The sequence below is a fragment of the Daldinia vernicosa genome (assembly GCF_022497035.1).
Source record: "Daldinia vernicosa strain CBS 139.73 unplaced genomic scaffold F5Y00scaffold_35, whole genome shotgun sequence".
NCBI classification, from domain to species: Eukaryota; Fungi; Ascomycota; class Sordariomycetes; order Xylariales; family Hypoxylaceae; genus Daldinia; species Daldinia vernicosa.
In genome coordinates this window covers 138,861-159,183 of record NW_025953951.1, presented here as the reverse complement: position 1 = coordinate 159,183, position 20,323 = coordinate 138,861, and the positions used below count along the sequence as shown (strand labels likewise).

The 20,323-nt window shown below is 48.7% G+C and overlaps 5 protein-coding genes across 5 annotated transcripts; 2 read left to right on the top strand and 3 right to left on the bottom strand.

Moving 5' to 3' along the window:
- The first annotated feature begins 1 nt into the window (after position 1).
- F5Y00DRAFT_120780 (MFS general substrate transporter) lies at positions 2 to 2,154 on the top strand. Its single transcript, XM_048004039.1, has 2 exons — positions 2 to 552; positions 617 to 2,154. The coding sequence occupies exons 1-2, from the start codon at positions 295 to 297 to the stop codon at positions 2,066 to 2,068; spliced, it is 1,710 nt and encodes a 569-aa protein (XP_047863247.1). The 5' UTR covers positions 2 to 294; the 3' UTR covers positions 2,069 to 2,154.
- Positions 2,155 to 2,568: 414 nt separating this feature from the next.
- Positions 2,569 to 4,964, bottom strand: F5Y00DRAFT_241651 (S-adenosyl-L-methionine-dependent methyltransferase). Its single transcript, XM_048008400.1, has 8 exons — positions 4,328 to 4,964; positions 4,153 to 4,238; positions 4,063 to 4,085; positions 3,979 to 3,997; positions 3,800 to 3,919; positions 3,431 to 3,743; positions 3,073 to 3,375; positions 2,569 to 3,024 (listed from the first exon to the last, which is right to left on the bottom strand). Exons 1-8 carry the CDS (start codon positions 4,708 to 4,710, stop codon positions 2,943 to 2,945), a joined length of 1,329 nt encoding a protein of 442 aa, XP_047863246.1. The 5' UTR covers positions 4,711 to 4,964; the 3' UTR covers positions 2,569 to 2,942.
- A 2,146-nt stretch (positions 4,965 to 7,110) lies between these two features.
- Positions 7,111 to 15,360, top strand: F5Y00DRAFT_263678 (uncharacterized protein; the record flags this gene model as incomplete). Its single annotated transcript, XM_048011546.1, has 10 exons — positions 7,111 to 7,685; positions 7,759 to 8,179; positions 8,260 to 8,293; positions 8,460 to 8,639; positions 8,701 to 8,813; positions 8,877 to 9,312; positions 9,387 to 9,839; positions 9,901 to 13,804; positions 13,902 to 14,385; positions 14,443 to 15,360. 10 exons carry the CDS (start codon positions 7,111 to 7,113, stop codon positions 15,358 to 15,360), a joined length of 7,518 nt encoding a protein of 2,505 aa, XP_047863245.1.
- A 430-nt stretch (positions 15,361 to 15,790) lies between these two features.
- Positions 15,791 to 16,254, bottom strand: F5Y00DRAFT_263677 (uncharacterized protein; the record flags this gene model as incomplete). The annotated part of the gene is made up of 2 exons (XM_048011545.1): positions 15,791 to 16,070; positions 16,139 to 16,254. 2 exons carry the CDS (start codon positions 16,252 to 16,254, stop codon positions 15,791 to 15,793), a joined length of 396 nt encoding a protein of 131 aa, XP_047863244.1.
- A 612-nt stretch (positions 16,255 to 16,866) lies between these two features.
- On the bottom strand, positions 16,867 to 19,742 carry F5Y00DRAFT_120598 (RCC1/BLIP-II). The gene is made up of 2 exons (XM_048004038.1): positions 17,663 to 19,742; positions 16,867 to 17,603 (listed from the first exon to the last, which is right to left on the bottom strand). The coding sequence occupies exons 1-2, from the start codon at positions 19,527 to 19,529 to the stop codon at positions 17,311 to 17,313; spliced, it is 2,160 nt and encodes a 719-aa protein (XP_047863243.1). The 5' UTR covers positions 19,530 to 19,742; the 3' UTR covers positions 16,867 to 17,310.
- Between the last annotated feature and the right edge of the window lie 581 nt (positions 19,743 to 20,323).

Genomic DNA, 20,323 nt, shown 5'->3' with positions numbered 1-20,323 from the left:
ACCAGGGTACAATTCCATACCCCTTTTCAGTATGTACATATGTATGCCGACGTATGTGAACCTCGTGTCACATAACGAGGTCGTAGTAGAGTAAATTAGAAGATCAAATCGACATGAGAAGATGAGGTGCCCTTGGTAGGTATCACATATAATACGAACTACCGGCCAATTGCTTCGCCTTGTAATCTCTATAACCTCCGCAATCCACCAATCAACGCTCTCTCTTGCGTGAGCATTGCCTACCTTGGTACCCGTCTGTCTAATTGGACAGAGGCTCGAGCTCCTTCGCCCACAATGGGCCACCCCGAAGACAACATCAATCCAGGGGCCGAGATCTCTGCTCCCGTCATCCAAAGAGAACCGGACTTGAAACGAAACTTGGAAAAAGTCGAGGACGTAGAGATAGTGGCGGAGATCGGGGGGCGAAATGAAGCGGGAAAGACTAAATCAGCACCGAAAAAGTCGCTTTCCTTCAAACTAGCTTTCATAGGGCTTGCGGCAATCCTTTTCGTCTTTCAGTTGGATGCGACTTGTCTGGGCATTGCCCTTCCAGTGAGCCATGATACCCTTCACGATACGTATACCACTTAGGTTGAATATTAATGCCCGTCGCTAGACTGTAGCTGGTGAGTTAAAGGGCTCGAGTTTGCAATCATTCTGGGCGAATCTGGCCTACACCCTATGTGGTCTGGTCATGCAACCGGTTTGGGCCGGTATATCTGACGCGTTCGGTCGAAAGCCGCCTCTTTACGTGTGCATGGTACTGTTCCTTATCGGTTCCATCATCTTTGCCCTTGCGCAAGACATGGACACCGTCATTGCCGCGCGGGTCCTCCAAGGCTTCGGCGGCGGGGGAATTGACGTTCTGACACAGGTGATTCTCGCCGATATGACGACGCTGGAGGAACGTTCGAAATATCTCGGCTTGATGGCCATTCCTTCGGCCGTCGGTAACATCATGGGACCTAGCGTTGGTGGTCTTTTTACTACGTATGCTACTTGGAGGTGGGTTGGATGGATCAACCTGCCGTTCCTAGGAATAGGCACGCCTTTGGTGTTCTTCTTCCTCAAGCTTCGGCCCGTCCCGCTCGGTGCAACACTTGCCAGGAACTTGAGGTGTATTGACTGGATTGGTATGACGCTCGTTATTATCGGAATCACGATTTTTGTTATACCAGTCAGTTGGGCGGGCTCCTTATTCCCGTGGGCTTCCTGGCAGACACTCCTTCCAGTGCTGTTGGGAGTTGCGGTGCTCGTTGCTTTTGCCTTCTACGAGGCGAAACCCGCGGCACCAGTTGTTCCTCATCGGCTCTTCAACTCAAAGACCGGAAATATGGCGCTGCTAGGGGGCTTCATCCACGGAATGGTTCTGGTCTCCTTATTACAGTACTTGCCCTTACTCTACCAATCCGTGGAGCTCGAAACTGCAATCTCAGCGGCAGTCTCACTGTTGCCTACATCTATCATTAGCGTGGTGTTCGCAGCCGTTGCAATGATGATGGTCCCGCTATTTGGAGGATACGTATGGCTTCTACGGCTTTCATGGGCCATCCTTACGCTAGGAACTGGCTTGCTGGCCCTTTTAAATGTTGGAACCTCATCATCCATACGTTACGGGCTTCCTATTCTTTGGGGGCAAGGCGTTGCGTTACTTCGTCTCAACATTCTTCCCATGCAAGCGAGCGTGAAAAATGTCGACGACACGAGCGTAGCTATTGGGTCATTTCTCTCCATTCGCATGTTTGGAGGTCTCGTCGGTCTCACCATCTCCTCGACGATCTTCAGCAATGTTTTCTCGACGTCCATCTCTAATAGCGCAGTCCAGTTAACGGGAGTTTTAGAGCCTTTGAAAGACGCCTCAAATGCGGTCAACTTCATTGAAAACTTGAGATCACTAGATGTTTCTCTTACAACGCGAAATCAGGTCTTGGGGGTCTATCTGAACTGTTTCCAGGCGATATTTTATGCGATGACCGGCCTGAGTGCATTGGGCTTGATAACTTCGATGTTCCTAGATGATATAGATCTGAAAGGGCGAGATCTTGGGAACCAGCGTTTTGAGGAATAGACAAAGACGGGGAAAGGGACTCCCCTCGTATCAATCATGTTTAATCCTAATACATACCTGCATACAACAATAGAAATGGAGAATCCACCTTCTATATATAAACTGGTCCACACACTTCTAATCTCATCTCAAGTTTATGTGTATTGTACTAAAAATGAGGCTGACCGTACCGTATTAGGTATCGCACATCGTATCATGGACCCTATCATCTTCGTACATAGATATCCTCACCGTCCAAACTGACAATGTTAATTCATTCTTGGACGTTCCTAATTCTTATCATTCATGGGTTATCACATGCATACCTATGCAGAATAGCCTAGTTACGGGCTGCAGGAACCGTCACATATTCGTGAGGAAGTGGATCTCAGCCGCCACGAAGAACATACGATCTACGGATCCGTACCTCTCACAGAGATTCGTGCCGAGGATAAAAGTGGGTTTTGCATACGACACGGTTCATATAGCGAGCTCAGCATGTGTACCTATTGAGGCTTCATGTCAACTTCGCAACCAGAGTGCATGAACCCAAACTCTACAACGGACGGGGTTTGAATCAGACGGTCCGGGGAGATAAAATCCATGCATGCTGCGCCCAGTACGAAGAGTCAAGAAGCGCTGATTACCTGTAGGTACATACCTATTCCTATCCCTTATTCCTATCCTTAACTATCCCTATCCGTAACCAATATATATTGCAGCCCGAGGTATTCCATCATAAATCCCGTGTACCCAAGATACCTAATTAAAGTAATAAAAAGACTCCATACGCCATGTACTTGAACGCTATGCTATTCCAAACTCATCCCCTAAATTTTCAGCATTATATGCATAGTATATACTCCCTATTCTAGATTTGCTTGGTGACCCTTTGCTATTCGTACTTAGACGACGATTTTTGCGTACCGGATGATGTCGGAGATGCCGATTGAGGCTTCTGGCAGTAGACCGTCATCCTACTACTCGTTAATAACTGTTCGCATCATCATTATAACCCAACTTACAGAGTAGAGAACGAGTGAATCCGCGTGTTGTCAATATCTTTCCGCGCTTCGGCTAATAGCTTGTCTACCGCTTGGTTAGACCACCCCAACCCTTGCGTAAACACGCCGCGGGAGTAGATGTCGATGACCTCAAGCGTATTAGTCCTCTGCCGTGCGCCGATCCTTTGATACTGCTTCCCGGGGGCCCAGGTATTAGTAGGCACAGCGTATTTCAGCTCGACGATATTTTCAAACCCCGCTTCTTTTAGCAGAGCTTTATACTCGAGGATGTAGAATAATGACCTTCCAAGCTTTTGAAGACCTGTTATAGGAGTTAGTTCTATCGTAAACAATAGCACGATTCTAGGACGACCTTCCTTCAGCTAAAAACACGTTCCACTTCTGGAAAGCTGTGCCTTCGACAGATTTATCCGAGGACTGAACATGGAGAAGCCACTCCTGAAACTCGACCCAGCCACCGGGTGCGAGATTGTCATAGATGGACTTAAATAGCCGGCGTTTATTAGCGGGCTCACCTAGACTTCGCACATGGATCAGATCAAACGGGCTGCCCAACTTCCATTCCTCATCAGCGTCCGCTATGAGGAAGTGACAGTTATTTGGAATGAAGGGCGGATCCGGCACAGGATTCAGGTCTGTTCCAAGTACGTAACAGTCAGGATTTCTCTTTGCTGTGTACCTTATATATTAGCATTCGTCTAGAGATAGAACAGGCAGTAAAACATGCCGAACTCCACTGCCCATATTCCTGTCCCGGTACCGACGTCAAGCACTCTCCTGGGATTTGTCACCGGGCAGAGATGCAAGGCCCCATCATGTACATCGACACTGATCTCGTGTTGGAGGTCTGCCATTTTGGGTCATCAGCCAGTTTCAAGCGAATTTAATGGTGGGATAGAACCTTACTATTCCTCTCTTGCTCTTGCTAAACGTTGGTCGATTTTAGCACAAGATCACTGTTCAAGATGGCATCTACTCAGTCGTGCATACCTTATCATGAGGCAAGAAGTAATCTTTACGTCGGATATTAGCACCAGAGCTCAGCTCACTTGAACATAGAGAATCACAGCGGAGACGTACTCCTGTTAAACGTGCGGCCAAATTTATAGACTATGGATCGGAAGAGCCTCGAAGAACTTGAACCGGTTGCTGCCTTGGCGAAACTTCTGGACGAGCAGGTAATTCCATTATTAGTTTCTGGGTACCTAAGGTAGGTTGCGAGGATATACAAAGTGAATGTGATTGGATTGCCTACTTCTTAGTAGTCTGGCGGTAGTCATAGTTCTCGATGTGGACGGGGTCATCTTCCACATCACCACTGGCGCTAGGACCAGCTCCGAAGTCAAAGTTAGATGGTACATATTGGAAAGGATCGGCGGTTTCGATTGGAAGTGACGACGACGACGACGATGGACCATTCGTTGTCGCCGTTGACTTTAACGTCGAGGTTGAAGCCTTCGTTGATGGGCTGTTAGGAGGATAGATAGGAGGGAAATCCCAAGCAAGAGTGTTGGTGTAGTCTCGAGGACGAGGGTCATGTGGGACGGGGGCGGTGGATGGGGGAGTTGGGGGTCTCCTAGTCAATAACCCATTTCGTCCACGGTCTTTTGACGAATCTGTAAGATCAGTAGTTTCCATCTGAACGGTTCACGTTTTCGTTTTCGGGTCCGTCATGTATTTTGTTAGCGAGTTGGGGGCCAAAGCACAACGTTCAGCTTCGGGCCGCTCCCGTATTTATCAACACAAAACTCAGCGCAAGTTTTATTGGGGCTGAAAATAGCTTATGACAATTCAAATGAGGATAGATGACGGCCTACATTGACCTTATAGTGCTCATAGCCAATACCGTACTTTTATTCGTAAGGAGGGAAAAGGAGACGTGATACGTGATGAGAAACTTGGAATTTCATAATCATGTTTATTTACCGCTGGTGTTATTCTATCTTGTTTTTTTCTTTCTTTTTGTCCTTCCTTTTTTTTTTTTTTTCGACTGGTGTAAATTTTCCTACAGGTCAGTCCTACTTGTATTCTTTACGTAGTGGATTTAAGTGATATCTGAATGTGCCTGGTGCGTGGAGAGTCGGTCGGTCGGATCAACTTGGCGACACGAACTAGTTATCCCTCGCAGCCCTCATTTATAAAATTTCAATACTCCTTACTGCTTACCAACTAACGTGCAGATCTGGTAGGACTTAGCAGTGTTGTATTAAACCCAAGTACCAACAAACTGGGGAAAGGCACTTTATTATTGCTCCACCCGCTGTCTTGAGAATGGTTACGTGGGGGTAAGGTTGCATTATTGGCCAACAAGAAAGCCAGTGTCACAGCACAACGTCACTCTGTTGTTTTATTTTGTCTTGGGTTGCCATTGCGTATAGTAGGTACGGAATTAGTGTTTACTAATTTCTAACGATGAAGCTATTCTATATCCTATACCTAAAATAAAGCAAGTAAAGCACAAGACATTTCCCAAACGGGGCTTACATCTGAGCTGGCAGAGAAGAAGAAGAAAGGAAGAAGAAAAAGACGAAGAAAAGATAACTACCTAGGAGGTACTCTAGATTGTTGGCTGTTGGCTAACTTGCGTTCAGTCAGCTCCGCGCTATAAACTCTGAAAACTCATCCGCAAACTCCGTAACTCTTGACAAAACCTCCGGGGACAAGGGTCCACATCTATCACATCGGAATCTGACGAATCACTTTCGATGTGTCTGTGTTGCCGTCTCCTTAGTTTGAGGCTATCTATTCGAACTAATAACTAATATGCAGTCTGAACTCACAACAAAGACTAGTAGGATGACTTGCGGAGAATAATATCTTGTGACCATGGCCTGAGGTAGTATTATAGGTACTACGCTATCGAACGAGGTGCAACTGAAGCATTAATTTCACTCGGGAGCCTTTCTGCCGCGAATCTATGATATAATGCAATATAGAAGAGGTGTATAATACTCTTTGAAGATAGACCGTTTTTTATTTAGTCCAATGAAACTTCCTACAAACTTGATGGTTTGTTATGTGCCTCCCTCTTACATACCTCATCTAGTCAGATAATATTAGTAACACTCACCGAGATGTAATCCACCGAGGATATTCTCACTCAGCAAGCTCGGCCTTTCCAGGGTATACATGCTATATCAGTCGTAAGATCTTCGTCCAGTGCTAACAGTTCTATAACATAGTATCACCTTGTTTGGCTAAGTTTCTTTCTTAGTATCCATGCGTGCATAATGACACGCATGCTCCTTCGATAATACTTCTAATAGTAGCCTATCAAGAAGTAGTCAGGAACGAACCCATTTATATCGACAGCAGCGCCCTAGAGGCTCCGCATGTTTGCATTGGTTCCTCTCTGGGGAAACCGGAGACGAGATGCTCTAGACTAAACTAAGGTCCCAAGTCCCAACGGTCCGGTACATGCGCCTTCAACTTGCGCCATACCGTTATTTTAGGTAGATATTACACCAACCGCCCTTGCAGCTTAACAGGATAGTGCTACCCACCGAGATAATAAGCCAAATGCGTACAAAAGCAACACATCGCGAAACAATACAGTTGTGGAGTGTACTGGGGTTCTAACCATTCCGCTACGAAAAACGATTATAGCACGCAACGGTATAGGCTGCGATGCTAGCGTCTTGATTTGCATTAGCAGCAGGACAACACAGCATGAACGAGGGATGGCGTAGGGATGTAACCTAGGTAGTATGGTCTAGTCTACGTAAAGACGGAAAAGAATAGCGGTTTACCAGCTCGGCGGATGGTCCGAGAGACAGTTCGCCCCAGCGGTATGACCAATTTCGGTGTCTTGTACAGGTTGATAGGTATAGTGTTGGCTCACGATCACCGAGACCATGCTTTATCGAGACTGCAGTAAGAAATAACAACCGAATTGCCGCTTATTCACTGGTAGCGTAGATTGTAAATAAGTATGTCCAAGTCGCCTATGAATTCAGTCGAGTTAGCATTGAACATTAACCACGTTTTATCTCACTATAATCATAATCCTCCTAGTTTTCTAATAGCTTTCTTACCGCCATGAATCAAGCTTGCGGCTTCTCTAATTCGTGCTCTTCCACCACCTCCAATTTCACAGAGGTCAAGGACACAGCAACTCCGGCACCAGTTCCGATAGCTATCTGTGGGCTTGGCTTGAGGCTTTCTGGCGGCATTAGAAACGCCGACGACTTCTGGGATCTCCTTGTTAATGGTCGTGACGCGCGGACGCCCGTCCCAAGAAGCCGGTACAATGCTCGGGCCTTTGACGGCTCTCTAGGTGGCAAAGAGCGTATTGAGACCAAGTTCGGGTACTACCTAGAGGATGACTTGTCTCAGTTCGACCCTTCGCTTTTCTCCATGACCCAATTGGAGTTGGAGAGATGTGATCCTCAGCAGAGATTGCTGTTGCAGGTTGCTCGTGAGTGTCTCGAAGATGCAGGCGAAGTCAATTACCGTGGCAAGCCAATTGGCTGCTACGTGGGCACGTTCGGTGATGAATGGCTACACAAACAGAGCAAAGACAGCCAGCAGGTCGGTAACCATATCGTCACCGGAGCTGGAGACTGGATGCTTGCCAATCGGATATCATATGAGTATAACCTTTGCGGACCGAGGTGAGCCATCTACATCATCACACCCAACAACCCTCAGAAAATCGGCTGACAGTATAAATTTGTACGACCATAGCATGGTGATTAGGACAGCCTGTTCGGCATCTCTGATAGCCTTGAATGAAGCTTGCAGGGCGGTCCAATTTGGTGACGCTTCTGCTGCCGTAGTTGCGGGATCAAATCTGATTCTCGGGCCCTCCCTCAGCATGCTTATGACCTCAGAAGGCGTCCTGTCTCCGGATGGATCATGCAAAAGCTTCGATGCCGCTGCAAACGGCTACGCCCGAGCCGAGGGAATTACCGCCATCTACGTCAAGCGCCTTACGGACGCTATCCGTGACGGAAACCCCATCAGAGCAGTCATTCGAGGTACCGCAGCTAATAGCGATGGTAAAAGCCCAGGGATGCTTGTCCCGCGTGGGGAGGCCCTCGAATCACTCATGAGGAAAGTTTATGCCGATTCGGGATTAAATCCATCTGAAACTGCCTTCGTTGAGGTATGTATACAGTATTTTCCGGCCCTTCCCTAGTCGTTAGAAATCTGATGTGAAGTTAACCGTATAATTAATTTATTTAGTGTCATGGTACTGGTACCTCAGTCGGCGATCCAAGTATGTAACATCAAGAATTCCCTCCTCCCCCTTCCCCCTTTTTTTTGATTTGCCTTGGGGGTTGGTATTTTCGTCGAGACAAATAAGGAGTGATTGCTCGTGAAACACGCGCGAACTCTTTAAATCTATTAGTAGAAGAAGCGATTGTTGACTTTCGTGGATATAGTTGAAACTTCTGCTGTTGGCGAGATCTTTGGTGATAGCGGAGTATATATTGGCTCCGTGAAGCCCAATATAGGCCATTGCGAGGGGTCCGCTGGCCTCGCAAGTTTAATCAAAGCGGTATTAGCTTTACAGCATAAAACAATACCTCCCAATATCAAATTCAACACCCCCAATGCTAAGAGTAAGCCCTTATTAGTACCTAACTAAGAATTATATAAGCTGAGCATTCATTCAACTTGCAGTCCCATTCACAGAAAAAAGGCTTAAGGTGCCGACGGCGCCGACACCTTTCCCAGCTAACAAAGCTGAGCGGATTAGCGTGAATTCATTTGGAATTGGTGGCTCAAACGCACATGTGAATAACTTCTTCGCCTTACCCCTATTTATTACATTGTCCTACTAGCTAACAATATCGAAGATCATCGTTGACTCGTTCCCTAATTCGGAAGAAACAAGTCCTATAGAGAGGGCCAAGAGACCAGAGCTTCTTATCATCTCAGCTAATACCCAAAACTCGCTGAAACAACAACTAGAACGATACGAAAAGTATGTTTCTCTACGTACCTCTAATGTATACAACATAGGATATACGTTAGCTCTCCGTCGAGAACGATTACCGCACAGGGCTTTCATGATCAAGTCCGATGAGCAGATTGTAGATATCTCCGGATTGGCGAGAATTCCAGGGAAATCGTCTCGCCGCAAGGTCACAATGATTTTCACTGGGCAGGGTAGTCAGTGGGCCGAGATGGGAAAGGGGTTATTCTTTACTAATCGAGAATTTCGCGAGGACATCAATCTCATGGATGATATCTTGAGGCGTGCCGTGCAGCCTCCGAATTGGACAATCGAATGTGAGCTTATTCCTTGATATTCAAGAAGTATTTTCAATGCGGTTGCTAACATATACCCTTTTCTTACTCTACAGCTGAGATGCTCAAGCCCGGAGAGAGTAGTCAGATCAACAAAGCTGAGCTGTCACAGCCTCTGTGTACAGCACTGCAGATTGCAATCTATCGCCAATTCGAACGCTTCGGTGTTGTACCTTCGGCGGTTGTAGGACATTCCAGCGGCGAGATTGCTGCGGCATACGTGGCCAGATACATATCGCTCGAGTTCGCCATCAAAGCGGCATACTACCGCGGCCTCGTCTCCTCCACAAGCACGTCTAAGAATGGGTCAATGGCCGCCATCGGGCTTGGGGCTAAGGAGCTAGCAGCTTTCTTACCAGAGGGTGTCGTGATTGCATGCGAGAACAGTCCCAAGAGTTCGACGATATCAGGAGATCGCGAGTTATTGGAACGGGCTGTGTCCAATATAAAGGAAGCTAAGCCGGATACCTTTACACGACTGTTGAAAGTTGATATGGCGTATCATTCGCGTGAGTACTGGCTAATCTTCACTATACTTGTATATGTTGGCTGACGACAAGTCTCGCATAGATCACATGGATCCATTGGCAAAGCAGTATCTCCAGCTGTTACAACAGGAAAAGCCTCTAGTCGACGGCAACCAAGCGCCTCTATCCAAAGTCGTATTCATGTCGAGCGTCACCACCAAGGTAATAGACAAAGCGGCCGAATTGGGTCCGCGGTACTGGGTTGCCAACCTCGTCTCGCCTGTGCGTTTTAACACAGCGGTGAAGAACCTCTTACAACTGCGAGGTGACTCTGATATTCTATTGGAGATTGGCCCTCACGGGGCATTGGCCGGACCCCTACGTCAAATCTGCACCGAAGGTTCGTGGCAATGTAATTATGTTGCCTCCCAAAAGCGTGGTAGCGATAGCGCGGTATCTTTGCTTTCCGCTCTGGGTAGGCTCTTCCAGGAGAACGTCAGCATCGACTTCAGCGCTCTTTTCCCGGGTGGCCGGGTCGTTCCGGGGTTGCCTTCCTACGCATGGGACCATAGCGGCCAGACATTCTGGAACGAGAGCCGGTTGGCTACTGCTTGGCGAGAGAGAAAGTATCCTCATCACTGTATTCTTGGTGTTAAGACAACCGAGTCGACCGATTCCGAGCCGATATGGAGAAATGTCCTCCATCTGGACGATGCATCCTGGTTAGCTGATCATAAGGTCGGACAGAACGTCGTGTTTCCCTTTGCTGGGTACTCCGCTATGGCCGGTGAAGCAATCCGCCAGGTAGCCGGAGCCGATGCTGGGTCGGGCTACCATCTTCGCCACGTGGTCGCCCACACGGGCCTTGTCCTAACCGATTCGAAACCAGTAGAGATTATTACCTCGTTACGTCGGAAGCGCCTCACCGATTCCGATGAATCTCAATGGTATGAATTCAACATTTCATCTTATAGCGGTTCCGCGTGGATCAAGCACTCTACAGGAGAGGTTAGACACATCGAAGGGCCTGGCGAGGGGGCTTCCTGGACTCCAGAGGAGCTGCCTCGTAGGTTACCAAGCTCATCATTCTACGGAGCTATGAAGCGCATCGGGATCAGCTACGGTCCTGAGTTCCAAGCTCTTGAGGATATCTCTACCTCTACCATTGAGCATACCGCTCAGGCCAAGATAGTTGATAAGCATAACCATGTGTCTGCGCCATTTTCTCTCCATCCGGTAGTAATCGATGGGTGCTTACAGTCGCTCCTAGTTGCCATGAGGAAGGGCCTTTGCCGAAACTTCGATGGCCTATTTGTGCCTGTTTCTGTCGATGAGCTCGTCGTATACCGGGGGGCATCAGAGATCCACATCCGTGCCTGGACGGAAAAGGGGGATCTTAGGCTTGGGCAGGCCGAGTGCATCGCAGACGGGAGGCTAGCGCTACGAATGCGCGGCCTCAAACTAGCACCCCTAGAGAATGACAACCCGGTTACCAATTCCATTGATCAACACGCCGCAGCTCGTATCTGCTGGCTTCCAGACTTTGACTTCGTGGACCACAAAGCATTATTCTCAGCACCCAAGCCCGACAGGGGTCAGCTTGTACTACAGCAAGAACTCTCGTTCCTTTGTATGGTCCAAGAAGTAAAATCCGTGGAAGGTCTCGAGCCGTGCCAACCTCACTTCGCTAAGCTACGAGATTGGATGAAGAAAGGGATCGAAAATGCAGCCACTGGGAAAGAAGGGTTTCCTTTAGTTGAGAATGCGGCAACCTTGTTAAAGCTAAGCCCCGGAGAGCAGCAGGATATGATAAAATCCCACCTCAGCATCCTAGAAAAAGGGGATCACCGCGCCCTCTCCCTCGGGACTAAGCGCGTGTGTGACTACGCGGCGGAGATTTTTACGGGATCGCGGGAAACTCTCGACGTGCTCATAGAAGGGAACCTCTTATCCGAGATCTACAACCGCGCCAGCTTTGGATACGGCAACTTTGTGCGCCTACTCGGAAACACGCGACCGAATTTGCGGATCCTAGAAGTCGGTGCCGGTACAGGAGGAACTACAGAACTCATCCTACGCGATCTCGTCGACGAAAGCGGGTTCCCCTCTTACTCGATTTATACATTCACCGACGTCTCCTCCGGCTTTTTAGTGAAGGCGCGGGAACGCTTCTCGTACGCGCCTAATATGGAGTATAAAGTGTTCGACATTAGCAAGTCACCGTTCGAGCAGGGGTTCGAGGGCGGAGAAAAGGGGTCATACGACTTGATCCTGGCTGCAAATGTTGTTCACGCAACCCCAGTTATCAAGGAGTCACTTGAGAACATAAAGTCGCTACTGAAACCTGACGGGATGCTGGTTCTGACAGAACTCTTGCCCACATTGCGCACGGCAAATTACGCGTTCGGCCATTTCGCGGGCTGGTGGCTAGGCGAGGCTGATGGTAGACCTACGACTCCTCTAGTACCTGTTGATCGCTGGGATGATGAACTGAAGGCTGCAGGATTTACGGGCGTGGATTCGGTCGCGTTTGACGATGAAGAGCCTTATAGCCAAATCCTCACAATCGTATCACGGCCACGGACTAAACGCGTGCCACCCATTAAGAAGGTTACTCTACTATGCGATAGCGAGGAATCAGACGTAGCGCGCACTCTTAGAATATCTCTAAAGAGTTTAGGATGGGATGTCACGCCGCGCCGACTGAGCTCGAAACCTCTACCAGACGAAGACATCATATCGTGCCTGAACCTTGAGAGCGACTGGTTTGTAAACCTGACTCCAGAAGCATTCGCCAAGTTCCAGGCATATGCAAAAGCTCTAGAGCACCGGAAGATCCTTTGGCTCACGCCTCCAGTCCAGATTCGATGTAAGGACCCCCGGCCGGCAACATTCCTCGGCATGGCCCGTACTTTACGGGCTGAGCGAGTGCCAGGACTCTGCACCCTTGAAATAGAGCCTAGCGAGCCGCGCTTTGTAGACATGGTTCTAGATGTATTCGATAAGGTCCGCACACAAGAGGATGTTGGTACGCTAGCTCCCGACCACGAATTTGTCGTCGAGAACTCCCAGATCTGCATCCCTAGATACCGACCTTTCTCCTTATTAAGTAAGCTAAAAGAGAAAGAAGAAAGCCGTGGCCATGAGGAGGGGCCGCAAGCCATACCTATAAGGACGGCTCTAGCGATCTCTAAGATAGGATCTATGGAAACACTACACTGGATCGACGAACCACTACCATCGGAACTACCAGCTGATTATGTAGAGATCGAGACGCGAGCCGTTGGTCTAAACTTCCGCGACGTTGTCCTGGCGAGAGGTATCATCGATTCTTCCACGCCAGGTCGCCTCCCGCTGGGTTATGAGTTATCAGGAATAATCAGCAAAGTAGGTTCAGCCGTTAGAGATCTCAACCCCGGAGATAGAATCATGGCCCTTTGCAACGGCTGTCTCGGCACCAAGAACGTCGCACCAGCCGACATTGTCATGAAAATCCCCAATGATCTTACTTTCGAAGACGCTGCTTCTATTCCCGTGTGTTTCGGGACCGTGATTTACAGCTTTATTGACGTTGGCCGATTAGAAAAAGGCCAAAGCGTTTTAATCCACTCAGCTTGTGGTGGTGTCGGTCTCTCAGCGATCCAAGTAGCCAAGATGCTCGGGGCTGAGATATACGCGACTGTGGGTAGCGAGAAGAAGGTCCAGTATCTCATAAATAACTTTGGGATTCCGCGTTCGCGTATTTTCAACTCTCGGGACGCATCGTTCGCAGAGGGCATTATGAAAGAGACACAGGGTCGAGGCGTTGACTTAGTCCTGAACTCGCTATCGGGCGAGCTACTACACGAGTCGTGGCGGTGTGTTGCTAAGTTCGGTGTTATGGTCGACCTTAGCCTGCGAGACTCTAAGGGGTCTGGTCGCCTGGATATGCTGCCTTTTGCCGAGAACCGTTCTTACCACGGCGTAAACCTGTCTGACTTTAGGGAGAAGCCTAAATGGTTAAGGAGGTAAGTTTCTCAAAGGGGGCCAGCTATTTCTTAATAGCTGGCTACCATACCTGCCTTCTCTTTTATACAGACCACGATATACTTACGAATTAATCAGATTGTTGACCGCATTCGTCGATTTCTATAACCAAGGCTACCTCCAGCCGATTGACCCCATCGCACGTTTCGATGCGAAACAGATCGCGAAGGCCTTCCGCCACCTCGAAGATGGCGATCACATGGGCAAGATCGTAGTGACCTTCCCTCCCCCTAACCCAAGTACACCAATCGAGTCTCTACCTCGACGTCGTGGTATCGAATTCGATCCTACTGCGACTTACCTCCTCGTAGGCGGTGTCGGCGGCCTGGGTAGATCTATTGCAATATGGATGGTGGAACGCGGCGCACGGAGTCTCATGTTCCTTTCGCGCAGTGCAGGCCGGAGCGATGTTAGCAAGGCCTTGTTCCACGAGATAGAGTCTATGGGATGCTCGGTGACAGCAGTTTCCGGGCGTGTTGATCAGATCGGCGACGTACAAGAAGCGATCCGCCAAGCAAAGGCCCCTATTAAAGGTGTGATACAGTTGGCAATGGTCCTAAGGGTAAGAGTCCCTTTATAACGTCGGGTTAAATATTCGATACTAACCAAAATACACCAGGACGTCCCAGTAGTAGACATGGAATGGTCTCAATGGAAAGATGCCCTTGCACCTAAGGTCGAGGGTACCTGGAATTTGCACCAAGCGTTCCAATCAACTAACCTAGATTTTTTCTTCCTGGCTAGTTCCATCATGGCCGTAGTTGACTCTCTCGGGCAAGGAAACTACGCGGCAGCTAATACGTTTATGGAGGCTTTCTGTCGCTACCGTCACTCTCTAGGACTACCAGCCTCGGTTCTCAACATCGCTGCTATAGGTGATATTGGGTTCGTAGCTGAAAACTCACACGCGATGCAAAATATCAAGGCTCAAGGCATATGTCTTCTCGGCGAGCGCGAATTCCTAGACTTCCTAGAGCTCAGTCTCATGAATAACTCCCCGGCAGACCAAGAGGCCGCTGGGCCGCTGGCCGTTCCACCTACGCCATGGAGTAGCGAAGCTCAGATGTTGATGGGTATACGGTCGGATCAGGACCTGGACGACCCGAATAACCGAACGATGTGGCGGCGTGACAGGCGCATGGGTATCTACCATAACGTACGGGTTGAGAACACAGCGAAGAGCACCGAGAACGATGCTCTTCAGAAATTCCTTAGGCAAATCGCAGCCGCCGGCGTGGGAGGAAAAGCGCTATTAAAAGACAAAAGCAGCATTGAGTTCTTAGGAAATGAAATTGGCAAGAAGATATACGACTTCCTCCTCAGGCCGGACGAGGAGGTGGACATTAATCTAACGCTGGCACAGATGGGCCTCGACTCGCTAATGGCTATCGAGTTAAGACGGTGGTTCAAGGGCGCATTCGGGCTCACGTTAGGCGTGCTAGAAATAGTCGGCAGCGGAACTCTCCATCAGCTTGCGGAACTCGTCGCGGCCAAATTGCTAGAGAGGCTTGAAAGCGAGCCCCAAAAAACTGCGTAAACATGTAGTTTCTAGGTTCATCCGCGATGTAAGATCCTCAAGGATGGATCGTATTATAAGACTTTAACTGAACCGATATATACCGGTTTATAAGCGTATTGATGTTGGATTAGATGGTTAATGCTTAATAAATCCAAGTATTTGATGTCGTATCTTCGATGCCTCTGGTGGCTGTAATTAGAAGTAGTATGTGCTGGACGCTAAACGAAGGGTTTAATAATGGTATTGAATGGAGTTGAGTGTGTTTGCTTCACTTTACCAAACAGAACGGCGGGGTATGGAAATCTCCTCATCATCTCTGTACTACATCCCACCGCCACAGCCTCTGACCTCCACGCCAATCTACCCAAACCGCCTTAGCTTCTCGACCGGACTGACCTGACTAATCCATCCTTCTCCTTTCCCTCCTCTAAAAGACATCAAACAGACCTCAACGATACTCCATCCAGGCACCAAGCAGACCAGTGGCCATGAAGGCAACGAATATCTTGCTCTGGGGGAAGCCCGGGCCACCAAACTCGGGATCGACGCCCATGGTACCGGGAGGCAGGATGCTAAGGAGTCCTGCGATCCAATAGATGGACCCCGTAATGGCGCTGATGAAGATAAACTCGCGGCGCAGCTCAGGCGTCTTCGCCCGCCGCCACGTATAGTAGAGTGTCAGCCCGGACAGGATGATAGCGAGGAAGACCGTCTGAGCATTATGGAACCTAGGAGGTAGTTACACAGGTTAGATAGACAGCATATTAGCTAGGTATTATGGTTATGTCGGACTTACTTAGCATGCGGCCGCCACCGTGGATTAAACAAGTGCGTCTCGTTGAGACAATCAGCCATGATAGTGCCAAAGCACATGCCGAGGGCATCGATGGTTAGCAGCAGCTGGCCCAACATGTTGATGGCTATATGTACTGTAAAGAAAATAAAAGCAGAACTACCTGCCTGCCGATTCTGAGGATATAAATAATAAGTAAATCAGCCAGCCCAGGAATGCGAAATGCGATTATTTTTGCTATTAACTTTTTTATATCACAAGTGATATGTTGATATGTTGATATGTTGATATGTTGATATGTTGATATGTTGATATGTTGATATGATGACTTATATGCATACCACCCAGGCACCTACCGTGAGTGAAGTGACCAAGATATATGTATACCTAGTCAATATGAGGGCACCTGCTATGCATAATGCATCACTATCCCATGCTTGCATGTACATGTAACGTCATTGTTCCACCTATTAATTATCAATCCGACCACCAACGGGGAATAGCACGCGTTTTGTAGAGCAAGATAGCACCGAGAGAATCGAAGCTAATGGAAGTTCATACCTTTAGGTAACTAAAACGCTATTTTCAGAAAGGTAAAGTAGATCGCTAGCTCCAGCTGATTAACTAATAGGCTGCCTTACCCAAGCTCAACTCGGAGCTTCGGTGTTTCGCTCCAATATAAGATTGCACTACCTAATGTAATTCGCGTATTCACTTCAAAATTCGAAAGCCGTCGTAATCGCGAAGTTGTATATTAGGTATATTTCAAAGTGTGACGAGTTTTCTTACATCTAATTCCTTATCCGAATTCACAAGTTAAACTCGCTATTCTAATCATTGTCCGAGGCACTATTGGTATTGTACAAGAGTCGTAGAAGTCCCGACGCTGCTATTGTTCATAAGTACAAGAAATGCAACGAGGTTTTGTTTCGTAGCATGATAGTGACAGGCCTGCCTAACTGCTCATATGTCCACTGCTATGTGCATCATCCTGATGAAACCTCATGAATTATAGTCATGCCTAGCAACCAGCCAAAATCAAAAACCAGACCCGAACCCACTTGAGTCCAATGAATATAACACGCGAAGGATATATAATGATGCAGCATCCCACCCTCGTATGCCGTCGCTCCTAAACACCATGTCATGAATCTGATCTAACTGAAAATGGCTCTTTAATCACCGTTGGGCACATTGTCCTCAACTTCCTTGTCCTCAACTTCCTTGTCCTTAACTTCATCGTCCTCAGCTTCAGCCGCGATAACCGAGTACTGACCGCCAGCACCGGCCCATACAATTCGTCGATCACGAATGGCGGTGTTTTCGATCGCCGTCGGAACTTCAATGTCGTCGGTGGTTCCTTGGCCAGCTTGGTAGTTCGCTGAGAAACCCCATGAGTAAACCTTGCCTGCCTCATCTATGGCGAAACTGGTATCCGTACCAGCAGCAACAAAGGTAGCTTTAATTCCTACAATGCTTATTAGAACACACCGACTGTTAGAGATAAATATATAGGGAGAAACATACCATTAGCGGCGGTAGGCTCCAAGAGAATTCGAGGCTTCTTGTTATCATCGTAAACGGAGTTTTGACGGTTGAATAGACTGGACGGGTGTCCGACTTGGTGGCCATCCACACGGCCCCACGTGAGCAGCTTTCCTTCAGTCGTACAAGCAACCGAATGGTGTTCCCCGCCCACGACCTGGCTGACCTTATGGTCCTGAAGTGATGTAACAACTTGAGGCTGGAGAACCATGGCATCGTCTTCGCCGGTATTTTCGCTAAGGCCGGTCTGTGAGTAGTTGTTCAGGCCCCAGGCCCACACCTGATCGTCACTGTCGATGTAAAAACTGTGATACGAACCAGCGCCCACGCTGACGGCACGATGTTTCTTAGTGAATCTTCCGCATGGCTGCGGAGTAAGTCCAACGCTCGGACCTGCGAGACGAGAGATCGGTTTCCTGCCAAGCTGGAACTGGCCTCCACTACCCCAGGTGAACACTTTGCCGGACAAGTCCAAAGCCAAGACGTGATTCGAACCACAAGCTAGTTTAGTGATGTTCTTCAATTCAGGGATGAGCGCAGGTGTTTCTTGGATTCGCGCGTGTTCGCTGAATCCGATGATACCATCAGAACCTCTAAAAGTGCCCCAGCCGTAGACCCAGCCGTCGTCTGTGAGAATGAAAGAGGCAGAGTCGCTAGCCGCAACCTGGGCAATTTTGGTGCCTTCAGGTAACACACTGAGATCAACCTGTCCAGGAGTGCTTTCTCTAGGATTAACGCCGGTGTCATCCTCATCTTCTGAGTCATCCTCGTCGTCAACGTCGCGAGTACCGCCTTCCCAGAAAGTATCGCGACCGAGCGCTTTATCATCGTTGACACCCCATGTGAGGATAGTCTGATCATGAGTCAGGGCAATACAATGCATACCTCCACAAGCTAGAGCGACAACGCCCTTGAGGTTGTGGTTAAGTCGAGGTCGCTTTACATCGATAGGTTTTTTCCCATCATGTTTCTTACTACCGAGACCAAGTTCGCCCGATGATCCTTCGCCAAAGACAAAAACATCAAGCTGTTTAGTAGGCACCTCATTAAAAGGCGCTCCTCTTGCACCAGGCCCTCTCGTACGCGGTCGCGGCGCGGGCTTCTTGGGGGCAGTCTTGGGGGCACTTGCGGCCTTTAGGTTAGTATCGCGAGACTTCGCTGATGTAGGCACTGGCTTGGGTTCTTCGGCTTGGACCTTGATCTTCTTCTTGGGCGCAGATCGACCACCGCGAGGCTTCTTTTGCTTGGGCGCTTCTTCGAGCTCTTCTTCTTCCTCTTCGTCTTCATCTTCATCTTCGACTTCTTCTCTCTTGCGTTTAGAAGCACGCGATCCACTCGACTCGGCGGTAGATTGGTCGCGTTGACGAGTAGCCTCGCGATCCAGGTCAAGCTGCTTAGAACGAGCCTTTGCAGTCGCGTTGGTCTTTCCAGAACCACTCTTTCCTGCCGAAGCAATTCGTTTTTGAGCTGGGGCTGCAGTGGGTTTAGTAATACGGGCGGCGCGACCAGTACCTCTCTTTGGTCCACGTCGGAGAGGTTCAGCCTGCTTCTTCGTCTTTTCCTTTCCCTCGTCATGATCATCGTCATTCTGCTCTTGTTCTTCGTTCACATCCTGCTCTTGCTCCTTATCTTCATTCTGCTCTTGCTCTTGCTGTTGTTCTTGCTGTTGCTCTTGCTGTTGCTCTTGCTCCTCATCTCTTTCGCCATCATCACTTTTGTTGTTGACATTTTGCGCCACTGCATCGCGACCTTTCTTGCCCCTAGTAGGGGCTCCCCTAGTCGCAGAAGACCTTTTGCTCAACGGTTTGGTGCCCGGTGGCGCCGCGGCGAGTCTTCTCCTCGGAGGCATTGTGTGTCGCGTCTGCAAATCGCGTGGACACTGGTGCGGAAAATAATGATAGTGTGATGGTAAGGGGAAAGTAAACGATTAGCAGTCTCTATGCGCGGCTTCTAAGGATGCAGGCGTCAAGAGGTGCGCGATACTAAATAGTATCAGGTATGACGTTAAGTGGGGATAGGGTATTGAGTAAGGTGTAGAGTGAAATGCTGGTGAGGCGTGTGAATGGTTTGAGAGCTTGCTGATGATGGTGCGCAAGTAACGCAACTATCGCGCGTCTTGCTGGCAAGTCAGACAAGACGTGGTCCAAGTGAAATTTTGGAATGTAACTAAACGGGAAGACCAAGGCTAAAGTGATAGTCAATGGCCGAAAAAATAGGGTTTCTTCTTTGTTGGATTCGAGAACAATTGGGGAAGAAGTGCTCGAGGTAAAGAAGAATGAATGTTTTCGGGGATGAATGTGGTGAGATAGAAAGAAAAACGCGCTGGTGGAAATTTTTAGGTGAAAAGCTGTGCTCAACTGCCCAAGGCCGCATGCAGCAAACTGATGTAACTGCGTATTCACCAAAACAGTGGGAAGTCGCGCGTTCCGGACCCACAGTAGCTTTTTTAGTGGCTTGGAAGGTGCATACAACTGGAAGCTCCAAACCCAATCAAATTGTGGTTCAGGAAAGTCCAGGCAAGTGCAACCAAGTAACTTCCTCACCGCCCGGGTACCTGAGGCTTCCGTGATCCTTGTAGTCTAAATATTTGTCCGGCAGAAAAATGGTGAATAAGGGGAAGGAAGAGCAGGGGATCACTCTTGC